Below are 19,213 nucleotides of genomic sequence, written 5' to 3'. Positions count from 1 at the left end.
TTGAAATGGCTCAGCATTTACTGCAGAGCAAGTACTGAACTCAATCAAATATTCGTGTCACTGTCACTTGATGATGGATCTGGTGAATAAACTGTCAGGGATCAAAATATTGATTTTGAAGATGTTGAAAATGATAGTTTTGAGAATATGCTTGAGATGGCAAATATGAGGCAGATGCTGAATGAACTGGGAAATGAGCTCTGACGAGGACAGTGATGATGGTATAAAACATCTACTCAAACTGAAGCCTTCCAAGCTCCAAAAGGTAACAAAATATAGTTTAGAATACAATTTTATTCTTCTGTAATTGTAATTTGAGGAGAGTTTTATATTATCGCGACCATCCATGTTAGATATAGATCTGGGTCGCTAAAGACCCGAATATATAAGAATGATTGGTGAAACAGTCATGCATGCAAGGGTTAAAAGATTATAAATGTATTTTCTATTACTTCTGATAAATTTAATGTGCCCTAGCTGAATAATCGTATTCATTTCTTTAAAAAAAGAAAAGAAAAATGATCTTATATATCTTTATGAACATATGAAGAGTTCAGATTCAAAAGCCTCAAAATGATGACAAAAATGCTTATTTTAAAGAAAAACGTCAGACGGACTTGTACATATGAAGTCTTCATATATGTTATAAAAAAATTGTTTATACTGAAAAATGTATTACATGCTTACTTATCACTCCTCGCAATGGATCTAATTATATTGTATCTTCTCGTTCCGTATTAATGTGTGGAAACAAATGTACAATGGAGAGTTTAACTAGTGTGTGAGTAACTGACCCAGAACAGCTGTGCTAAAGGAGACAGATTCCTTCTCCTTGCCGTCGTTGTAGAAAGCCAGGTGCCATGTGCCAGGGTCCAGATACTGCACAAACACGGCCTCGTTCAAAACCACTGTCTGAATACTGCGTCTCTCACGAGGCGATTCCACTACGCTCCATTTCTCCTTCCCATCCAAACGCTCCATATAGTCATACTGCAGAGAGGAAGACACAAAACGAGAGGGGACGTTTTTATTTTCCGTGATCGAAAGTGGTTTGACAGCATTCATACATATCAAACAGTGAAATACTTTGAAGTTGAATGATTTTATCTAACACCTGCTGACTTCTCAAATGTATTTGCAATGACTGATTGATCCACTGTTGTGATGAAAGAGGTATTTTTTTTTTTTTTTCCTGAAAGGACTTCACAGAGTGGTCCCTTTGTGAATAGAAAGGGTATAAACACCTGTGCATGGGACGGCGGCAGCCCTTTGCGAATGTAAACCCCAAACAGTGCATCCTTGCCCAAGGAGATGTTGAACTTGAGGAACTGAGGCTGGCTGAGGTGCATCAGGGATCTCCAGAACACCCCGGGCGGTACCTCCTGGGTCACACGCCTGCCCACCTCCAGGCTGCCTGTATCTATGCTGCTGTTGCGTGCGGCCCAGGGCCCTGAGACAGAAAGGAAGGAATAAAACAAAAATCAATCTCTCACCTCGGCTGTGTTGCAACTGCCCCTTGTTTATGGATTCAGAGGCAGTTACTGTGAAAACAGAAAACAAAGGGAAACTGCACAAATGCGCTTTCTCTCTGGGAGACACTTATCTGATGGAAGCTGAAAAAACACACATGCTGCTTCCTGAAGTCTTTTTGGCCATAACTGTATCCACCCAGCGCAAATAAAGCAGAGAGTGTATCACGGTCAACAGCAGAGAGCCAGAGAGCGAGGGAATAGGGGATTCTTTGTTGCATATCTGAGTGTGCTTTTTTTTTTTAAACCCAGCTTGCAGAAAAACAGAGGAATATCTTATAAAAATGAAAAGTTAATGGTCCCTTGTAAGAAGCTGAGCTTTATTGGAATTGTCACAAGATATCAGCGTTTTTAAAGTGTGTGAGGGCTCTACGATTCCGACTGCCATTTGGTTCTCAAAAAGACCTACACTCTTAATGTCGACATGAAACAGTGTTCATAAAGTATTTTACTTTCACAATATGATAATGAAATAGCACATTCAATGAAAGAAATGTAGGGTGGGCATTGATTTTTTTTTTCTTCTCCCCCTGGAATTTACTGGATTATGAAAAGGTGTCACACACTACCAAAGATCAAAATTTTGTGGTCAGTAAGATTTTTTTTAAATGTTTTAAACGGAGAATATATACAGTAAAACAGTAATACTATGAAATACTATTACCATTGTATCTAAAAATTTAAACCGTAATGAAAAAGCTGAATTTTCAATCTTCAGTGTCACATGATCCTTCAGATATCACAACAAGTGGGTTCTTGGGTTAGGCTTTTTGTTTTCTTAGGGTGCCGCGAGGAACCTTTTTCTAAAAGTGAAATTGGAACGGTGATTTTTCACTTATCCCCTACTTCACTTTCTCTCCCCCTCTCTTTCTGTCTCTGTTGTTTGTGGACTTTCAGGCTGACGGAGAGATCTCTTCTATAGTGAGAGTTCGTGTATTCTCCACCCTCAGGCTTTGGCTCATACCGCATGTCAACACCACCATCCTGTTTACCAACATAATCACACAAGCTGTTATCCACTTTTCATTTAATGGAAAATCCATGGTTGCTCTATCCCTCTCTGTCTCTCTCTCTTTTATTCTCTCTATCTCTTGCTCATAGCTAGCGGCAATGGCCGAGTGTAAATGGAGGTTGCATGCAACAGATTCCCTCTGTCCCTATGGTTGTGATGTTCACATCACACACACACACAGACACACACACACACACACACACACACACACACACACACACACACACACACACACACACACACACACACACACACACACACACACACACACACACACACACACACACACACACACACACACACACACACACACACACACACACACACACACACACACACACACACACACACACACACACACACACACACACACACACGAAAAACAGCTCCCCTGTAATCAGGTCAGATCTACACTGGAGACTGCAGCCCTGACAGAGAAAACCTGTGAAAAATGGTGAGGAAATAAAGAACAATGAAAACACAATCAGGACGGAGCAGCCACAACAGGAGATGAAATAGCCCCACTCATTAATACAGAAAGAACACAGACAGAGGAGAAATGGAACTAAAGAAAGGAAAAATAGAGAGTGAGGGAGGCCGGGCAAGAAATTCCTTGGGGAAGGAGCGATCAGTCTGCGACTGTGGCTGAAGCAATAGACCAGCTTTATTTCACAACAAAACACAATAGATCTGTTCCAAAACATAGTGAGCCATCTCACTGACTATAGGTAACATCCTCACTGGAACAGAACAGCATAAGTGACTCGTTTGGAATGCTGCGTTATGCACATCTCTAATAAATAAAAAATATGCATAAGTGTAAATATGCATATATTGATCATTTATACATTTAGCTATATTTTCCAGTATTTTATTAAATGTATTTATAATCAAAATTTCTTTCACTTCGCGTCTGTGCAATTCTGAGACTGAAAAAGTTAACATTTTTTAGTGTGCATCACAATTAAGTTTCCTACTTGGAATTGCATAAAACAACATGATAATAATTTAATCCATGATTTATTTATTTATTTATTTTTTGGATGAAAATAATACTTTTATTCAGCAAGGGCACATTGCATTGATCAAAATTTATAATGCTACAAAATATTTTGTATTTCACATAAATGCTGTTCTTTTAAACCTATAAGTCATCAAAGATCATTAAATCATTAAAGAAGCCCTCATTACACTGTAAAATATATTAAAATATAAAACAGTTATTTTTTTTAAACTGTAATACTATTTCTCAAAATGACTGTTTTCTGACCCCACAATTATGAATGTTAAAGTACATATTTGATTTATTTATGTTTTAAATCTAGACTTTTTTTATTTATGTTTGGGTGGTGGTGAGAAGAAAAAAAAAGAAAAGAAAAGAAAAGAAAAAACCCCCAGAAAAACAAGAAAAATCTATAATTACTGTGTTTACGGAAAGAAATGTAATGCAAACAAAATGTAATGAGAATTGGAATGAATTGGAAGACACAAAAGCGTAAACAAAAATTGTTGCCTGTGGAGACAGCCAAGTAGGTTTTGAATCAGAGCTAACATAGAGATAGAGGGCATCTAAATCTGAGTGTCTAAGCACAGCATCAAGTACCGTAACAAAATCCAGCCGAGTGCAGAGAGGCCAATCATAAGCTAATGTAGCCAGCAGACAGGAGCACACACAAATCATTTCACAGATCAGACCAGAGCATCAAATCATCCAGCAAAAGCCCAGATATGAGCATCTCAACACAATATGCCAGACAATAAAGTAGGATAACAGCTATACAAAAGACCCAGTAAAGGAAGAGAGAGAGAGAGAGAGAGAGAGTGAGAGAGAAAGAGAGAAAGAGAGAGAGAGAGGAAAAAAAACCCATCAACAACTACCAGACACGGCAAAATAACAAAACGTATTATATGTTGTGCTACTGGTATACAGAGCAACATCTGCCCGATAGCCTCAGTGTAGCATTGTCTGTGTATGTATGATTAATGAAAGTCTCACTATTATGTGGAATATATTATGTTTGTATGTGAGAAAAAGAAAGAGGCACAGGGAGCGAGTGAGTGAGAAGTCATATCTGTATGGATGGAATTGACACCAACATGCTGAGGGGGTGAGATTGAAGCACTTGAGGTGAAGAGCTGTTTCAAAGCTCGCAAACTCACTCTATTACCCACACACTCAAACGAAAACACAGCAAACTATCATGCCACATAATCTATATGTAATCGCAGAGTTAGGTGTGTTTACATAGCACGGAGGAGAGAAGAAAGGAAAAATTACACAGTGTAAATATGTATTGACTCTGTTTCATGCCGGTGAGCTTCTTACATAGGCAGCTGCTCTCTAAGACACACTACATAGTAAGGAAGTTACTAAGCTAATGTAGCTGTATTACCATGAGCAAACGGCACCAAACATGCAAATATTGGGTAAAATAATACGTTTTACCTTGTCTGCAATCTTTTAGAATTTTTACTGAGCTCCTTTAAATTTATTCTGGGACTAACTTTTTTTTTAATTAAAGTGATGCTGCCCAAATCAAAATGTGTATTAGAAGGCAGCCTAATTAATATTAACTTTACTTTACTTTGTTGTGTTATGATGATTTACAATGCTGCCTCTCTTGCTGCACACTAGGTTTTGTAACAGAGCATATTATGTATGTATGTGTGTATGTAATGTATGTATTCACTGATTAGGCATAACATTATGACCTGTGTGCTGTGGTATCTGGCACCAAGAAGTTAGCAGCAGATCCTTTAAGTCCTGTAAGTTGCGAGGTGGGGCCTCCATGGATTGGACTTATTCATTACGTGATGTAAAATAAAACGTGATTCATCAGACCAGGCCACCTTTTCCCATTGCTCCGTGGTCCATTTCTGATGCTCACGTGCCCATTGTTGTCGCTTTTGGTGGTGGATAGGGGTCAGCATGGCATGGGCACCCTGACTGGCTATGCAGCCCCATACACAACAAACTGCGATGCACTGTGTATTCTGACACCTTTCTCTCAGAACCAGCATTAACTTCTTGAGCAATTTGAGCTACAGTAGCTCGTCTGTTTGATCAGACCACACAGGCCAGCCTTCGCTCCCTACGTGCATCAATGAGCCGCCCATGACCCTGTCGCCGGTTCACCACTGTTCCTTCGTGGACCACTTTTGATATATACTGACCACTGCAGACCAGGAACACCCAACAAGAGCTGCAGTTTTGCAGATGCTCTGACCCAGTCGTCTATCCATCACAATTTGGTCCTTGTCAAACTCGCTCATCCTGATGCTTGCCCATTTTGTCTGCTTCTAACACATCAACTTTGAGGACAAAATGTTCACTTGCGGCCTAATATATCCCACCGACTAACAGGTGCTGTGATGAAGAGATAATCAGTGTTATTCACTTCACCTTTGTAATGTTATGCCTGATCGGTGTATATATTTAAATATATATACACACACAAACACAAACACACACACACACACACACACACACACACACACACACACACACACACACACACACACACACACACACACACACACACACACACACACACACACACACACACACACACACACACACACACACACACACACACACGTGTTTTCAAAGATGACTAGCCACTGCCTGCTGTAAAGACAGAAAAAAAGGCTGTGTTGTCCTTCATACAGAGGTGATGTGGTGTTTTCTAGGACACTTCCTGTGAATCTGAGCGTGTGAGATCAAGACAGAGGCAGCCAGAGAGAGCTGGGGAAAAGAGATGGGTGAAAACCAATGGGTTGTTGTGTAAGTATGTGAGTGTATAAGAGTGTCTGCTTGTAATGTTAATCAACTTTAATTGAAAGTTTGATTGCTGGAAAATCAGAGTTATCAGTAGGTTATGAGGAGGTGCTAATTATGTGGGATTATGCTTGCTGCGATGCTCAGAAGTGACTAATATCCTACCATATTACAATTTCTGCAGTATAATGAATACTGTTATGCATGTAATACCTGTATGATCTACTACATCTGGGAGAAAGTTTACAGCAAAATTTGCGCAGAATACAATAAATGATTTGGCTTTCGGTTTTCAAAATGTGATGGAAATGCTTTACTGCATCCCTGCTTGTCAGTGTAGTGAGGCCAATAGGCAGTGGCATCTTTGCTGACCTCTGGTTGTAGTATGGATCACATCTTCCAAATTGGCATAGGATAATGTATCAAAATGCCTGACTTCCACAACAATCTATTACTTATATTACTCATCTCTGCCTTCACCCTCATTGATCTTCACCCAACTTCTTCCTTTCTTCTGACCTTATTTTCACATGCACTGCCATCACAATCATCACTTCCTGGAAAAGGTACAGCTTTTCCTCTCTGTCTCCTATATAACTTACTAACATCAATAGTGCCAGCTACACAGAAAATATTAAAATAACTTTTTTGGTCTTTAAATGATTGATTTGACAAAATGTGCATTGAAAATGACCAAAACCTTTTGGATATACAATGATATAAAATTGAATATATACTGTATGCAGGGTTTGAAATTAACACCTGACAATTTGGTGGGTTACTTATGTTTACTCACTTTGCTAGGGAAGTTCATGTAAGCCTCAACTTGTGAGTCATCATGATTTATTAAATACAGCGTATTGCGAAGAATCTGCGCATATCTGGCATACTTGAATACACGTCACTAGGCAACAAATGGTGCGCTTGTTCATTTGCATTGAAGCAATAGTGAAGATTATAAAAACATAATCATGTGACGATACTTGCCTGGAGTAACTAACCCCAGTGAAAAAAAGCAAAGACCCGCCAAGCAATGAAGCAGACCCTGGTATAGTTTTGTACTATATTAATCTGTTCACCTAAAATAAATTTTTTGGTGAAAATGATGAGGATGAAAGAGGAAGGGAGGAAATGGCTGGATGACTAAGACTTTTGATTAAATAAGAAATGAATGTTTGAAAAATGCATGTAAATGCAGTGCATTAACTAAATGTTGAAATTAACATTAATAAAGATTAGTAGAAGTGCAGTTCATTATTAGTTCATGTTAACTAAAGTAGTTAACTAATGTTAACCAATGAAACCTTACTGTAAAGTTGTACCTTTTTTTTGTTTTGTTTTTTTGGCTAGTAGAAGCTCTGAATGGCCGGTAACTTAAAAATATAGTAGCCAAATTGGCTGAATGTCTCCTTCACTTCCTTGTTGCCAGACATGTTAAGCACATGGCACATAGATTTTAACTTTATTGGTTGAAGGTGATCATATTTGACAATACTAAAATAATATTTTTTTGTTGAATATTATTATTGTATTTTAAATGTGATTTTCTCTGCATTATTTATAAATGGCGATGCACCATAGAGGCTTATTTGGATATTTGCTGTGTCAGTGTCATTGACTGAACGAACGGCGCACACAAACTGTTTACATAAAGGCTCTGGCATTGCGCATCCTCATATATTGCTCACTGTACAATCAAGCTTTTCCCCGAATGGACTTTTCAGACTATAAAGATAAGAAGTAAGTCTTTCTTCACTCCAATTGATGGGTTTTCAATGACCATTTGACAGCAGTCACAACGCACGTGTTTCACTATCCAAAGCATGCATGTAGCGTAACATTCTAACACAGCATTGTTTCACACTGTACAAGTTTGGTGGAATTAACACCGCAAAAGCCCTTCATAACCCCGGATTTAAGTTTCATAGCCCGGATATAAAAGTGGTGCTAACCTCACTTCTAAATTGACCCAGGGTTTAGAAGGATGATGATAACACAGGGTTAAACGCAGTGTGACTTTTGACATGTTTCTCGTTGTGTAACACATACTGTTTCACACACTATTTTTGAAAATAATCACCTTTTTTTTCTCGGCACCGGCCCACAATGCCTTGCTGCTCTACCTAATCACATGGTTTCTTGGTTTCTTGTCACACAGCTACAGAAATGAAGCCCAGAGAATAATGTCCCTTGTCGATCGTGGAAGCGTGTGTGGGCATAAATGTGCTGTCATGATGGGACCTCAGTGTGCGACAGAGAAGCAAATTACTAAACACAAATCAAAATAAATGGGAACAAGCTGGAAACAAATTGATATACAGGGTATGGAGGTTTCAGCACAACTGATTTTTTTTTTCTGAATCTAGTTTATATGCTTTTTTTCCTTTGTGTTTTTCTGTCACTATCTCGATGTCCTTATCAAAAAGAGCGTGCGGGACTGCAGCGTGCTGTGAGGCTGTGCTGCTCACCTCTGCCTCCAGAGGGCGCTGTTGCTACGTCACTGTTGCTGGGCAGCCCGGCTCCCAAGCCGTTGTTCAGCAAGGGACCAACCACAGGTTTCAGCTGCCAGTTCAGACCCAACAGATTCATGGCTGAGAGAGAAAGAGAGCAATAGAGAGAAGAGACAGAGAAAGAAAGAGTGTAAACAGTGCAGATATATGGGAAGAGAAAGGTAGCCAGAAAAAGAAAAGCTTGAGGACAGTAGCAACTCATAATGTAATGACTGCTTATAATGTAAAAACTACACATAATGTAATAATAATAATAAGTATTACATGATTATTGTAATAACATGTTCATACTAATTTTCTCAAAATGTAATACAATCTTGAGCTCATCATGTAATAATTTTTACATTATGAGAAAATTATTACATTATCAACTCACCACAAACATGTCATGTTTTCATTATTGTAATAGCTTTTAAAACATAAAAAATATTAGTATTCCTTTTAGTACATTGATGTACAGTAGGCTACATCTTAAACTACCTGTGAAATGCAGCTTTTAAATATTCATGCACTTATTATTATTATTTTAATCATTATATGTTTATTAAACATAAAGCATTGGTATTCCTTTAGAGTACATTTTAAAAATCTAAATCTAAGTCTTAACCTGCCTATAATCCACCAGATTACTGATACTGCTACTATTATTATTACTACTACAACTACTACTATTTCTACTTCTAGTATACATACGGTATACTTTATGTTAAATGACAAACAGTGTTCAATACCAACATTGTGTTAAAATGTTGTAAAAAATGTTGTATAATGACATGGGTATATTACAACGTAAACATGGTTTATGAGGACACTGCTTGTGTCCTTGTAAACCAAATGGCTTAAAAAGTTTTGTGTGATGGGTATGGGGTCGGGTAGGGGGATAGAAGATACAGTTTGTACAGTATAAAATTATTATACCAATGGAGAGTCCCCGTGAACCGCATATTCAAGAAAGTGTGTGTGTGTGTGTGTCTGTGTGTGAGAGAGAGAGAGAGAGAGAGAGAGAGAGAGAGAGTTGAAAAATACAGTACAACACACCCCTGCTAAAACTGTTGGGTTTTGTGATGTAAAAAAGAAACAAAGAAAGATAAATAACTTTTACACCTTTAAACTACACTCTTAAAAATTAAAGGTTCTTTGGCGGGGTGTATGGTTCCATGAAGAACCGTTAATATCCAAAGAACCCTTCCATTGCACAAAAGGTTCTTTATAGCATAGAACGGTTCTTTAGACTATAAAATGGTTAGAAAGGTTCTTTAAAGAACCTTTCACAAAACAGTTCTTCAGGGAACCAAAAATGTTCTTCTATGGCATCGCCATGAAAACCCCTTTTTGGTTCTTCCTGGCACCTTTATTTTTAAGAGTGACTACTACTAATACTGGTAGTACGACACCCCTACACTCTAAAAAAGGTTCAATATGGCACCAAAAATGGTTCTTGGCTCGTAATCATACACTCTAAAAAAAAAAAGGTTCCATATTGCACCAAAAATGGTTCTTGGCTCGTAATCATAGGGGAACCTTTTTTAGTGTTATATAGCACCAATTTTGGTGCTTCAGTGGTTCTTCAGAGGTTCTTCAGCGGTTCTTCACCGGTTCTTTGACTAAGGTGCTATATAGCACCTCTGAAGAACCGCTGAAGAACCACTGAAGCACCAAAATTGGTGCTATATAGCACTAAAAAAGGTTCCCCTATGATTACGAGCCTTTTTTTTTAGAGTGTAGGGGAAGTGCTATTTAGCACCAATTTTGGTGCTTCAGTGGTTCTTCACCGGTTCTTTGACTAAGGTGCTATATAGCACCACTACCATATACAGAACATGTTAAGATATGGTGCTATATAGCACCAAAAGTGGTTCCTCTATGATTACGACGAAGAACCATTTTTGGTGCCATATAGAACCTTTTTTTTTTTTTTTTTTTTTACTATAGAAGCAGTATCAGTAATCTGGTGGAATTTGAGGGCAGGTAAAGACTTAAGACTTTTCAAATGTATACTATAAAAAATGCTGGGTTAAAAACAACCCAAGTTGGGTAGAAAATGGACTAACCCAGCAATTGGGTTGTTTTAACCCGGTGAATGGGTTGTTTTAACCCAGCAAGTGGGTTGTTTTAACCCAGCAGTTGGGTTAAATGTTTGCTTAAAACAACCCAATCGCTGGGTTAAAACAACCCAATTGCTGGGTTAGTCAATTTCCAACCCAACTTTTTTTTAGAGTGTACTATAAAGGAATCATTTTTAAAAATAATAATAATAATTGCATGAATATTCAAATCTGTTGCATCAAGTTTAAGACGTGATTTTGAATTTTAAAAATTGACTGTAAGGGAATACTCATTTTTTTTATATTTCAAAAGCTATTACAATAATGAAAATATGACATGTTTTGGAGAGTTGATAATGTAATACATTTCTCATAATGTAAAAATTGTTATTACATTATGAGCTCAAGATGTTATTACGTTTTGAGAAAATTATTACATTATAAACATTTTATTACAATAATAATGTAATATAACATTATGTGCAGTTTTTACATTTTGTGCAGCTATTACATTATGAGTTGCTATAAGGACTTAAAGGCTACTTTGTACTGCTGCTTCACAAAGAGAGCACAGATGATTCAAAAATAAACAAAATACAAAATCTAATATGTATAACATTGATCCGTTAAACCTAGTACAGACAGAGAGAGGCCGTAATATTAAGTGGTTTATTTTTCCCTTGGAAAAAACGAGAAAAAGAAAGACAGACAGCCTGATCATTTTTATTGATTGCCTGCCTGATTGATGTTGACTGACTGAGGAGCCATCTGTCGCTCACAAGACACTTGCATTTGATCCTCAGTCTGATATATGTCACAGCGGTGTGTGTTTGTATAAAACTAGTCTGGGGCTCTCTCATATATATCGGAAAAATGTTCTCTGACTATAGCAATAACTCAATATAAGCAAACTCCTTATACACCAAATTTGAACAGCCATCGTTCACAAAATTTTGCACCTTGCACATTTTTTTTATTGAATATATGAAATATTAAATAATGACAAGCTAATGATAAGAGTGCAATATTACTAGATTACCATGTTCAGCAGAATTCTACACCCCCAAGTGCACAAATGCCAAAAAACTGATTCCAATTCAACCACCTTCTGTAAAGCTTGTATAGTAGTATTCTCAAAGCAATATAAGCCATTATAATACACTTAATAATGCATTGCATGTTGTTGTAAATGATTGCAGTACTGTAATAATTGTCAGTTATGACAGTCCAGGTCACATCTGGACTAGTCCAGAGTATAATGTATAACAGCAAATTTCATGTGTCATCTGCTGTACTGATGTTTTATGCACTAATGAATTGCTAGCCATAAATTGCTGTTATATTATCTTTGAAAAATACATGTAATAGACAGCCTTCATTGAAAGTGCATCAACATGATTTCCAGCAAGTAGATTATAGGAACTGGGTGACAGATCTAATTGGTTCTTTAACAAAATCCCTTTAACTTTCAGTCATTCAATCACCGGAGCCCTGAGGAAAGAATGCAGACATGCTTCTGAAGACAGACAGAAAGACAAGCAGGCGGCGAGACCCACGTCTGTAGGAATTACTCGCACCTCAACAGGTTAAAAAAAGTTAACAAATGCGCAGACAGAAAACCAGCAGAATCCTGACAGCGTTCAGAGCTTTCATGTCGAGCTGGCATGATTCAGCGACAATCTGAGTGGCAGCTGAAAGAAAGCAGATCTCTCTCCATCTATCCTCTTTGTGTTGCGGCGCTGTTGTTTCGTTTTCGTGCCTGTGGAGCTTATTTTGGTCTGTTCGCTCCGGGGCCTGTGTGCAGTTTGTCAGCTGAATCTCTTCCCGACCCGTGTCCTTTCTAGTTCTGCCAAGAAACTTTTATCACACACTGAAGAGAGAGGAGCGCTTAGTCTGCTGAACTCCAGAGGTGCCGCAGGAAACACGGGAGAGAGGAAGCTCTTTGTAACATGCAATCTCGGGCTGATTGCGGGATCTTGTGCTTTATCTCTCGCTCCTGTGTGTCTGCGTCGTCTGTTCTTCACAGTGGCGGTAAAGACGGGCTGAGATTTCGTGAGATTGTGAGTCATCATCCGAGACGGTAGCCATCACTGCCTTAGTAGTCTGAGTCACAGGAGGAGGAGGTGCCGTGTTACTCTCAAGTATGACCTCCTTTGTGAATTCCTTTACTGTTTCATTCTTTTACTAACTTGCTAATCCATAGTGCAGATGTGCACACACTATTAGACTCAAGTGGATATGCTTTCTATCTCTGTCCGTCTTTATCTCTCACTCTTTCTGCCTATCTAACTATCTCCCTGTCTTACACTTTCTGTCTCATCCTCTCTCTGCCTGTATACATTGCTCACTTTCTATCACAGTATCTCATTCTCTCTCTTCTCGTCTGCCTCACTCTTTTATATCAAACTATCTCTCCATAACTATCTCCATCTCCCACACTCTTGCTGTCTGTCTCATTCTCTCTGTCTGCCTTAATCATTCTGCCCGTTTCAATTTCTGCCTTTCAAACAATCTCTCCGTCTCCTTCTCTCTCTGTCTGTATAACCTTGCTCTCGGCCTGTCTTACTCTCTACCTCAATTCAGTTCAATTCAATTCAATTCCATTCTGTCTCACGCTCTCCCTACCTCCATTCTCAACATCACTATATTTTCAATTTAAAATTCAATTTACCTCACAATCTCTCAGCCTGCCTCTCTCTTTCCTCAATAACCGAGTTTCCTTTAACCTTCAAATTGCACAAATTGAAAATACGCCCTATCGAAACATGTTAATTCCGCAAAAAACTCCCATATATCGTTTTTATGCTCGCATGAGGTGGTTTTTCAGGCAATTCGAAAAATTTATATTTTGCAAAACTGCAATGAAAACAGTTTTTTTTTTTCACATTTACAGGTCACCTGGCGTACGTAAAGGTCGCATGATCATTCAAGGTGGCGCGGTATGTTTGGACGGGAGACGAGACAGAGACAAACAAATTATGGGAAACTGGATTCGAAACAACAAAGAAATGCCACAATGTATCAAGACCTCGAAGCAAGATATGAGGGAGAAACACCCAGAATCTGTAATGTTAACCAAGTTACTGTCTAACTCTCTCCTTAAAGGGTTAGTTCACCAAAAATGAAAATTCTGTCATTAATTACTTACCCTCATGTCGTTCGACACCCGTAAGACCTCCGTTCATCTTCGGAACAGAAATTAAGATATTTTAGTTGAAATCTGATGGCTCTGAAAGGCCTCCATTGGCACAATAGCACTTTACACTCTCAAGACCCTTAAAAGGTACTAAAGATGTCGTTACAAAGTCCATCTCACTACAGTGGTTCTAAAATAACTTTATGAATCGGCGAGAATAGTTTTTGTGCGCAAAAAACCCTAAATAACGACTTACATAGTGATGACGATTTCAAAACAAGGCATCATGAAGCTTCGAAGCGTTATGAATCAGTGAGCCGAATCATGATTCGGATTGCGTGTCAAACCGCCAAATTTCAAATTTCTGCTGAAATTTGGCGATTCAAACCGCTGATTCGACTCGCTGATTCATAACGCTTCGAAGCTTGTTTTGAAATCGTGATCACTATGTAAGTCGTTATTTAGGGTTTTTTTTGCGCACAAAAACTATTCTCGCCGATTCATAAAGTTATTTTAGAACCACTGTAGTGAGATGGACTTGTCGATGTAACGACATCTTTAGTACCTTTTAAGGGTCTTGAGAGTGTAAAGTGCCATTGTGCCAATGGAGGCCTTTCAGAGCCATCAGATTTCAACTAAAATATCTTAATTTCTGTTCCGAAGATGAACGGAGGTCTTACGGGTGTCGAACGACATGAGGGTAAGTAATTAATGACAGAATTTTCATTTTTGGGTGAACTAACCCTTTAACTATCTCTCGCTTTCACCCGATCATGGCAAGACAAACCTCTAAATCTTGCCCTCTAAAGCCCTCTTCACACTAACAGTGATTAAACTGCTGGAAGTTTTGCTGTGCTGTTGTTTTCTGGCAGGTGTTCCTACTCGATTTCAGATTCCATCTGTATCAGGTAGCTGATCACTGTCTGCACCCTGATTGGAAGGTGATATCACGTCATTGCTCATTTGCACATCACATTGCCAACTGTCTCTGTCACCGGAAATCGCTAACTCTATTTGAAAACGAATGATGCTGCAAATTACCGTCATTGTGAATGTTCTCTCTGCCGCTCTTTCCCTCTCTTTGCATCTTGTGGTTTCGATCCAGCAGGTGGAGATTTACAGGATTTACAGGTATACTGTCTGTGTGTGTTAGTGACTCCGCCCCTCTTCTCACCTTCCCTCCGCTTGCCTATCACACCTAAATCACATTCCAGAAAATCAATTTTCTCTTCTGTCAAATTTCTTCACCCCCCTCCACCTGCGCTCAGACACAGTCCCCTTCTCCTCTTCTCTCTCTCTATACCTCTCCCTTTCTCTCTCGGTCTCTTTCTCAGTTAAAGGAAAGCGCTGACACTCTAAGTGTGTCTCTGCTGTCTCTGTCAGCTCTTTTATTTGTTTCAGACAGTCTGGAGCAAACACCGAGATAGCTTTTCTCTCGTCCTCTCCTTCCAGTCCTCTCGCCCTGCTTTTCAATCTACTCCTTCACCTCTAACGTGTCTCCACTCCTTTGATCTTCCTCGACCTCCTGTCCTTCATTATCTCTCTCTTTATCTCTTCATCTGTGTCTCTGTTCTGATGTTGCGCGTCGATAACGACTAATTGCTCATTTCGCAATCGATGAAATAATTAACAAATGAATCAGTGAACTACAATAACTGAAAGCATTGAGAGACGGGACTCAGACAGATTAACAGCAGCTCAGACACTCCCTTCCTGACCTCCATACTGTGTGTATGTGCGTGCAGCATAAGCCTAATGTATTCTGGACCAGTAGGAGGCAATATTGAGTTAAATCTTAACTGCATGAAGTGACGGGTGTTCAATACAACAGCGAGGGAATGAGACCAATCTAAAGGAGCGGGAGAGGAAAAGAGAACCAAAGCTGATGGCTTGCTCGATAGTCACCGACGTTAAAATGAACGGTTGTTTTAGCACAGGACGTGATCTCCTTTTCTGTCTTCACGCAAATTGTGCACAACATTAAGCTGTCTGCAGTTTTACGCATGTGTGCAGATCAGGCTATAGATAACAGCTTTATTCTCAGTCTCCTGATGAATACTCACTGAAGGGCTCAGCTTTGTGAGGAAACGTGTATGATTAAAAATGTATAAATCAATGCATAATATAGATGTGTTGATGTATTATTCACCTGCACAAACGAATGGATGGTGTCACTTGCTTGAGAATACGTTTAAAGCTGATACACTGAATTTTAATCCTATCCCAGACTGCATTTTTTTATTCGCTTTGGTACTATTTTCACAAGCAAGGTGTACATTTTCTGATATGGATGGCACAGAACCTCATGACTGTGTCATAACATGATCACATCCTTTGATAACACACTGAACACTGTTACAAACATTATGGATTCAATTTCATAAGTTAGGTAAAGTAAGTGTATTTTCTAATGAGGCATATGTAGCCTGTTACTGTAGATAATTCAGCCACGAGGGAGATTTGAAACAAGTAGTTGTTGGATGAACTGATTGTTAAAAGTACTAAACTGAAAGAAGATTACACTGTTGTGTTTCCGTGATTAAACCAAATGTTCTCATTACATATTATAATAATTTTGTGTTCGAAACAATGATTATGTGGACTGAAAATATGTGCAACTGAAAAATGCTGGGTTAAAAATCACCCAAGTTGGGTTGAAAATGGACTAACCCAGCAATTGGATTGTTTTAAGCAAACATTTAAACCAACCGCTGGGTTAAAACAACCAAATTTCTGGGTTAAAACAACCCATTCACTGGGTTAAAACAACCCAATTGCTGGGTTAGTCCATTTTCAACTCAACTTGGGTTGTTTTTAACCCAGCATTTTTTATCCAAGAGTGAATGAAAGCATGAGATCAGGTTTTCAAAGAATGACTAGCTGTGTTACAAGTGTGATCAGTTTGGATTTTTATACTAAGAGTTTTGAAAATGTACACCTTACCCGTAAAAATAGTACCAAAGCGAAAAAAAAAAACTGTAACAGGTTGAGAAACCATAAAAGTAAGTAATTTACTGTATATGCAAAAAAAAAAAAAAAAAAAAAAAAAAACAGCGTAAACTGTTGTTTGAGCATTACAACCACTCAGCAAAAGAGATTAGTTTGGGGCAGGACTTTCGGTTAGTTCACCATTGACAAACGGAGTGTTTAAGACGGACGGACGGACTGGATGGATGGATGGATGGACAGACGGACGGATGGACGGATAGATGGATAGATTTATAGATAGATAGATAGATAGATAGATAGATAGATAGATAGATACATAGATATATAGATAGATAGATAGTATGCATGTGCTGTCTTCTCTGCACTATAATTATACAGTGGCAGATGTTTACAGCTGGAACATTCCAGAATTCGAAATTTGACCTGACATGCCAACAGCCCTGCAACAAGGTTACCTTGCACAGAGAGAAAGAAGGGATGGATAGAGCAAGGAAAAATAGGAACGATAATGCATCGAGGGAGCAATGGAAAGAGAAAGGGGGGAGAGAAGTGCTACACAACAGAGGAGAAGAGGAGAGACAGAACAAGACATGTGAAGACAGGCCACTGAAACGGGTTTAAGGTTGTCCTTAAGGTACAGTTACGTGAGCGAGACCTGGAGGAAGCTCTTGGCAGTTCCTGTCTGTTTATTTGTGTGCATGAGCAGGAGACTCAGAAAAAGAGAAAGTCAGCGGACGTATGCGCACATTGAAGTAGGGCTGGCAGGACGTCCCTCTATGATTCAGCCGCACCTGTCATCACCGATTAGACCTCTGTGACCACACACACATATAGTCATAAGCAGGTGGCAGGTTTCTCTCTGCTAGAACAGATCCATATGCCTGTGTACTATGCTGGTGTTGGCTGAGTTGCTTCTGGCCCGAGTGGAAAGTAAGTCACATGCGAGTGGACGGCCAGGTCCAACCTCACCCTGAGACATGGCTATAAATAACACAATGGACAGCAGATACACAAGCACACACACAACACACATGTCTGGTTTACTATCTTTGTGGGGACTCTCCATAGACCAGGGGCCAAGGAGGCAAAGGAGGGAGTGCCTACTCAAAAAAAAACTAAAAAAAACTGGCAAATAAAACAAAGCAAATATTACAAAATTTGACGATTACAACTGTAAAAGTCACTCGTTCTTATAAAGTAAACAGCGACACCCGCATGGGAGGCGCGCCATTGACTTAAAGTAGATAATGCGTGCGTGAGTTTTGTGCTGGATAATTGAAATGCATGGGGAAAAGTCACATGATAGGAGGCAATGGCTCCATCATGCTATGATTGGTTATGATGGGTTATAATTGTATATGATTGGTTCGTGCGATAAATCCCGCCTCTTGTTTGCGTAAGTAACATATATATATATATATATATATATATATATATATATATATATATATATATATATATATATATATATTGTTTAAATTGTTACTTCGTTTAGTTATTATTTTGGAATAAATGTAGAAATGTGTAAAAATACTTACTTAGAACATACATAGACATACATACATACATACATACATACATAGAACATAACAAAGTTACAAAATTGAACATTTGGTCTCTCTTTTTTATGTAATGTTTATTTAATCAAGAAAATTAAGTGTAACAGGGACATAAATTTACATTTGATGTAAATAAAATAAAAAAGTGAAGACTTTGCCTCCTCATTTTAAAACACCACCACACACCACAGCCGTTGTGAAATCTGTATTAAATGGATCTGATGTCTTATCAATGGCTGAAAGTATAATACAATTAGCTAAATACTGAATATGGAAATCTGTGGAAGTTTCTGCCAAGTTATGAGTCCATGTCGTCTAGAAACCAAAATAAATGACACGGCCACACATTTTATAAGCACTATTGCTCCCCAAGATGTTAAATATGAAGTGAACATGAGGAAAGAGATGTCTTCATATCTGCTCATCATAAAGAATACATTCCCTTATTTCCCTACAGATGTTATATATGAGGCTGGGCTCTTGCATGAATTTCTCTGTAGGCAAGCAAATACATTTTTCATAAAGAAGAAGCATCTCTTTCAACATACCTTCTTCTGTTTTTCTTTTTTCCCTCTCACTCTTTCTTCCTGTCATTACACATGCTAACAGCGTCTAGCGTCCACATGAGTAGTATGCAGCTAAATTCTATTATTTACCTTTCATGCCTTGAGTGTCCATGTGCGACTCATCCGCAT

At 38.6% G+C, this 19,213-nt stretch overlaps 1 protein-coding gene across 1 annotated transcript in view; it reads right to left on the bottom strand.

Moving 5' to 3' along the window:
* Window positions 1-19,213, bottom strand: part of tenm2a (teneurin transmembrane protein 2a) — a gene marked incomplete at its 5' end in the record, with an annotated part of 338,434 nt that overhangs the window by 44,106 nt on the left and 275,115 nt on the right. The window contains 3 exons of the mRNA XM_079839762.1: window positions 795-990; window positions 1,245-1,450; window positions 8,788-8,910. Of these exons, the coding sequence (XP_079695888.1) occupies window positions 795-990; window positions 1,245-1,450; window positions 8,788-8,910 (525 nt within the window). The remainder of the gene's footprint in view (window positions 1-794; window positions 991-1,244; window positions 1,451-8,787; window positions 8,911-19,213) is intronic.

Source organism: Gobio gobio (genome assembly GCF_949357685.1).
Source record: "Gobio gobio genome assembly, chromosome: 16".
NCBI classification, from domain to species: Eukaryota; Metazoa; Chordata; class Actinopteri; order Cypriniformes; family Gobionidae; genus Gobio; species Gobio gobio.
The sequence above is the reverse complement of the archived record's forward strand: the minus strand, read 5'-3'. Positions and strand labels throughout refer to the sequence as shown.